At 40.2% G+C, this 4,446-nt stretch overlaps 1 protein-coding gene across 1 annotated transcript; it reads right to left on the bottom strand.

The window, feature by feature from the left end:
• Window positions 1-239: 239 nt before the first annotated feature.
• On the bottom strand, window positions 240-2,583 carry LOC134453348 (cerebellin-1-like). The gene is made up of 6 exons (XM_063204227.1): window positions 2,400-2,583; window positions 2,001-2,054; window positions 1,618-1,680; window positions 1,349-1,477; window positions 925-1,142; window positions 240-251 (listed from the first exon to the last, which is right to left on the bottom strand). Exons 1-6 carry the CDS (start codon window positions 2,581-2,583, stop codon window positions 240-242), a joined length of 660 nt encoding a protein of 219 aa, XP_063060297.1.
• Window positions 2,584-4,446: the final 1,863 nt, after the last annotated feature.

The following is a 4,446-nucleotide window of genomic DNA, read 5'->3' on the forward strand; positions in this document are numbered from 1 at the left end:
CTAGATACCGTGCATTCCACTTGCATCTGTGTCTTTGTTTTTGTCTCTCAAATGAATGAGGTTGACCTGAGAAAGTGCTTACACGCACGCATGCACGCATGCACGCACGCACGCATGCACGCACGCATGCACGCACGCACGCACGCACACACACACACACACATACACACACTTTCTTCTGAGGTTTCAATTCCTAAGTAAAGAGGCCTCAGTACTCTGTTTACTGACTTAGTGGGGATCTAGGCAATTACCTAGTGCATCAAAGACAAAATAATCAAAGTCAAGTCAAATAAGACAATTTTCTTTCTTTTTAATCAATTTTTATTTTCATTGATTACGTGATTTAAAACTATACCAAATAAAAAAGCAAGCATTTTATCACCATACAACCAAACTCCCTTGGTAACTGTTTGTGACAAATGTAATTATGTCCTATATAGGAATAAAGGCCTACTACTTTACCAATATACCAATATATATATATACATCCATGGGAACAATAGGAAAAGTTTGGAGGGCTTCTGCGTTTTTTGTTGGTAGTCCGAAGGTGCTCTTTGGTCAAAAAATGGAAGCAAAAGAAACTAAGTATCCAAGGCACTCTTCCCAAAAAAGTTAAAATAGCTTTATTAAATGGCTAAATCATTGTAGAAAAACGCCAACATGTTTCGGCCAAGGAGTGACCTTCATCAGGGCAGAGTCAATAGTCAGAGTCAATATTGACTCTGCCCTGATGAAGGCCACTCCTGGTCCGAAACATGTTGGCGTTTTTAACTTTTCTACAATGATTTAGCCATTTAATAAAGCGGTTTCAACTTTTTTGGGAAGAGTGCCTTGGATACTTCGTTTCTTTTGCATGTCCATGTCACAGGGGGAAGAGGAGGAATCCAGAGAAGGTTGTGTGGTTGTTTGTGTTATCGAAAAAACCTGAGAACTTGAAAGAAGCTGCATGTAGATGACATCGCCCACCTCCAGCTGCAGTACCACCCCGTTGTTGACATATTCATTGTCGCTTGGATACTCGTACATGGCCATGACTTTTTCTCCATTCTTTGTCAACTTCAGAACTAAGCTGTGAGAGCTGGACTTCCCAACGCCGGTGAACCTAAAGTAGTATACTCCTCTCACTGGGGCCGTGAAGATACCTTAACATAAAAACACAATTAGTCCTTATGCACTGTTCTCATTTCTCAATGTCAAAGCCAAAGTCAAAGTCAAGGTCAAGGTCAAAGTCAAACGTTATCTACATAAAAAGCATGATAAACAACTTCAATCCAAAGGTGGAAATGAAATGTGATATCAAAGTATTCAGAATGCAGAGTGTATTTCTTGGAGTTATTGTATAGGCTACCTGTAATTGGTGAATAGGCATTGCCAATGTTGGTGAAGATCTTCTTATAAGCAAGTATAATGTCGGTGTTGAATGGTCCGACATACTCAGCATCAGTCAGAAAGGCAGAGAATGCCACTTTAGGTGTACCTGCAATCACACCATTGGTATGGGTCCACCAGGAAATGTTGGCCATACGTACAATAATACAGCAATCGGATTAAAAGGCAACACATTGAATAAATATTGATTTGCGACACATAAAGACTGAGCATGATAAAATGTCTCACCTGAGATATTTGTTTTCAGACTTCCTATGTCTTGCTCTGTAGACGTAAGTCTCAATTCGGCAGCTACCAAAAAAAAAAAAAAAATTCATTATGATGGCTATTACATGACAGTAAATTTTTGGCCACCCTTATTGTAAAGTATTACCAATTGGAGCTGTGTATTACAGTGTAACATGAAAAATATATTTGGACACAAACAATATATGCAGATAAAAACCCAGATCAGGCCCCAGGCTTGAGATACATGGCATTGCATTTCTTATGGATGTACATTTCCTATGGATATCTAATTTCAAGTCACTCATGAATGCAATTTACAGCATAATGTGCACAATTACATTACATACATGTAATTACTAGCCTATTTAGCCTGATGGTATTACCATTATGTTTGGCTTTGATGTCCGCTATCTCCACATTTAGTCTTTCCTCCATTGCTGGAAAAGGGAAAACAGAAACATAGTAAGAGACATTAAGCAGTAAACTGTTTTTAATGGATGTTAGGAACAATAATTGCAAGTAACTGAGGGACCCATTACTTCTTTTCTTTTCTTATCATGTACTATTGGGCAGTCATGGGCAGTCATTTGGGCAGTCATGGGTAAGTGGTTAGGGCGTCAGAGGGTTGCCCCCTTGCCCAGGTGAGGCAGCATACATGCAATTTCGTTATGTGCAGTGTTCACTTGTGTGCTGTGGAGTGCTGTGACACAATGACAATGGGAGTTGGAGTTTCCCAATGGGCTTTCACGCTTTCACGCTTGCACGCTTTCACGCGTCATCACCTGCATTGAGCTGCTTCAGCTGTTCCACTTCTCTTTTGCTGTCCTGCAGCTCCACCTTCTGTTGGTTCAGGTCACCAGTCATCTCCTGCATCACCCTCCTCAGCTCCCTCATATCAGCCCAGACGTCTGGCCCTGTGCATGCCCCGGTCCTGAACTCAGTAGTCTGACTCTCACCAGCATTCATGCCATTCTCTACTTACAGAATAGAATAGAATAGAATAGAATAGAATAGAATAGAATAGAATAGAATAGAATAGAATAGAATAGAATAGAATAGAATAGAGTAGAGTAGAGTAGAGTAGAATAGAATAGAATAGAATAGAATAGAATAGAATAGAATAGAATAGAATAGAATACAATACAATACAATACAATGCAACGCAATACAATACAATACAATACAATACAATACAATACAATACAATACAATACAATACAATTCAATTCAATACAATACAATACAATACAATACAATACAATACAATACAATACAATACAATACAATGCAATGCAATACCAAACTGCCGTGTATACAAATGTATAATAACAATTATAGATGGCATTGCATGTACATATGAGATTTAAGCATCTCACTCATCAGTGCAACGTGGAGAATACTGTAGGACTATGTGATCTATTTACTGCAAACAATATTTGTTGAAGTTTAAAAGGATTTTTCTGCACCTGTTGTCAGGACACTGTTGGCCGCATCGACTGTAAAAACTGGATGAAGAATGAATAGCAGTACTATGGCACCCCTCATGGTTGCAATCAGTTGGATTCAGTCACAGCAGCAATGGTGGATTGTTTATATAGCCTACGGTGCAAGGTCGATAGATGATTATTTATTAACCCCTTCATCCTTGATGTTGCGTTGCGAAACATTTGTGATGGCTACTAGAGCTGCATGACGCAACATTCAGGCTCATGAGATTTGAGACAATTTTATTACAAATCTTGTTATGTTAGAGCTGAATGAAAAGTTGAGGGTCTTAGCATTTAAATGCAAATTATTGTATGTTTTTATGTGCTTCAGAGGCTTTGATATTTCAGTTTTTATAGGCTGAGGGCAACTTTTCTTCAAAAGGGGTCAGGCATTCAGCAGCCTTTTTTGCAGATGTTTTAGGCATCAATGAGTTAACACATGAGCATAGATTACATCCAAAAAAATAGGTCAAGGTCTGTTTTCTGATAAGGTGGGCGGTGATTCAGGAGTTGGTATCTAGTTTTCCTTAACCTTGTTTTACACACAACATGCTGAATGTGATGATGTCATATTTATGGGCAGGCATGGATAAGCAGTTAGGGGGTCAGGAGAGATAAGTAAATGAATCACTGGGCTGAATATTGTTTAGATGTTCTCTCTCCTAGATACCGTCCGCCCCATCTGTGCCCCTGTTCCTGTCTCTCAAATTCACGAGGTTCATGAGAAATTGCTCACACACACATGTACGCACGCATGCACACACACACACACGCACACACAAACGTGTGTGTGTGTGTGTGTGTGTGTGTGTGTGTGTGTGTGCGTGTGTGAGTGTGTGTGTGTGTGTGTGTGTGTGTGTGTGTGTGTGTGTGTGTGTGTGTGTGTGTGTGTGTGTGTGTGTGTGTGTGTGTGTGTGTGTGTGTGTGTGTGTGTGTGTGTTTGTTGGTGTGATGGGAATTCTCTGACCCATTTGGCTTCAGCACCTTCACTTTTTCATCCAAGTCAGCAAAACTAATAATGAATGAATACTCTCCTGTGTGTTTCGTTACAACATTGTTGCTTAATAATATACGCTCACCTGTGTCTTTCGTTATGACATTGTTGCTTTCTTTATCCTCAGCAGGTGGGAAGTAGAAATCTACTCAGTTGCATTTGCCAAAAATATGTGTGTGTGTGTGGGTGTGCGTGCGTGCGTGTGTGCGTGCGTGCGTGTGTGTGTGTGTGTGTGTGTGTGTGTGTGTGTGTGTGTGTGTGTGTGTGTGTGTGTGTGTGTGTGTGCGTGTGTGTGTGTGTGCGTGTGTGTGTGTGTGCATGGGCGTCTGCATGGATATATGCATGTGT

This window comes from Engraulis encrasicolus, chromosome 7 (assembly GCF_034702125.1).
Source record: "Engraulis encrasicolus isolate BLACKSEA-1 chromosome 7, IST_EnEncr_1.0, whole genome shotgun sequence".
Classification (NCBI taxonomy): Eukaryota; Metazoa; Chordata; class Actinopteri; order Clupeiformes; family Engraulidae; genus Engraulis; species Engraulis encrasicolus.

Excerpts from the sequence above, each read along its gene's own strand:
- LOC134453348 (XM_063204227.1), bottom strand. The coding sequence starts at position 2,583 with ATGAATGCTGGTGAGAGTCAGACTACTGAGTTCAGGACCGGGGCATGC. Across the intron at positions 2,055-2,399 it reads GCTGAAGCAGCTCAATGCAG|CAATGGAGGAAAGACTAAAT; the intron begins GTGATGACGCGT and ends TCCCTTTTCCAG. Across the intron at positions 1,478-1,617 it reads TCTGAAAACAAATATCTCAG|GTACACCTAAAGTGGCATTC; the intron begins GTGAGACATTTT and ends GTGTGATTGCAG.